At 40.4% G+C, this 920-nt stretch overlaps 1 protein-coding gene across 1 annotated transcript in view; it reads right to left on the minus strand.

Annotated features, from left to right (window-relative positions):
- LOC103741508 (fibrous sheath-interacting protein 1-like) overlaps nucleotides 1-920 on the minus strand; it is a gene marked incomplete at its 3' end in the record, with an annotated part of 18,070 nt that overhangs the window by 9,317 nt on the left and 7,833 nt on the right. The window contains exon 3 of the mRNA XM_008842326.2: nucleotides 154-337. Coding sequence (XP_008840548.1) covers nucleotides 154-337 — 184 coding nt within the window. The remainder of the gene's footprint in view (nucleotides 1-153; nucleotides 338-920) is intronic.

Genomic DNA, 920 nt, shown 5'->3' on the forward strand with positions numbered 1-920 from the left:
AAGCATAAAAAAATGGTGATTAATCTCTCACCCAAAGCATATCTATTTTTGTTTATGGCTTGCACTTGGCTCATTAAAAACATGTAATTCTAATATTTAATTAGATATAGCATCTACAATTTTCATCTTCCAGTCCCTCAGTGATCATCCCACCTGATTGCTCAAGGATTATCTGATGTTGACACAAGTCCAGCTCTTCATCTGACCCCTCTCTGGACAGCTTTAGTTCCTCGGAGTAGTCTTTCCATTTATCATCATGACAATTTCTTCTTTCTTCACTATCACTGTTTGATGAGTGGTCCTCCTTACTAGAATTCAACTTGTTTGCAATGCCAATCTAAAAATAGTTTTCAACAAAACAACAAAAATTACATGTTTCCTCCTGCTGGACTCAAAGACACTTTAAAAATGCAAATTCTCAAAACTTTACACTTCAGGACATTTAACACTAATGGAAGTACGTGTGGAAACATGTAAATATACACAATAGCATTGAAGTATCGAGAAATATAAGACTCTCAGTTAAATGTAACTTAGCTGCAAATTAAATTTAATGTCACTTACACTAAATACATGCCCTTTTTCCCCAGTCTTGAGCAATAATGGGGAAGAGCTGAAACTAGTCCTGAAGAGCCCCCACTTTCTGCCAAGCTCTGGGCAGTGTGCTTTGAGCTTACACTCACTCAGATGGAAAGTCAGAGATCTAGAGATGTGCTGCCCAAGATGGCAGCCCCTTTCTGTTGGGGACCTCTGTTATGCAAAGTAGAAGTCCCTTCACGACCGGACAGCTCATGCAGCTCGGGATCATGTGCTGAGGGCTCCTTTCATAGCAGGGTGCCTTCCTGGCATCTTTCCTGACTCTCCTTTTGAAGTGCCCACCACAAATGCTCTAGCATAAACATGGCCTTTGGCTCTGAAAG

Source organism: Nannospalax galili, unplaced genomic scaffold (assembly GCF_000622305.1).
Source record: "Nannospalax galili isolate Female #2095 unplaced genomic scaffold, S.galili_v1.0 scaffold1400, whole genome shotgun sequence".
NCBI lineage: Eukaryota > Metazoa > Chordata > Mammalia > Rodentia > Spalacidae > Nannospalax > Nannospalax galili.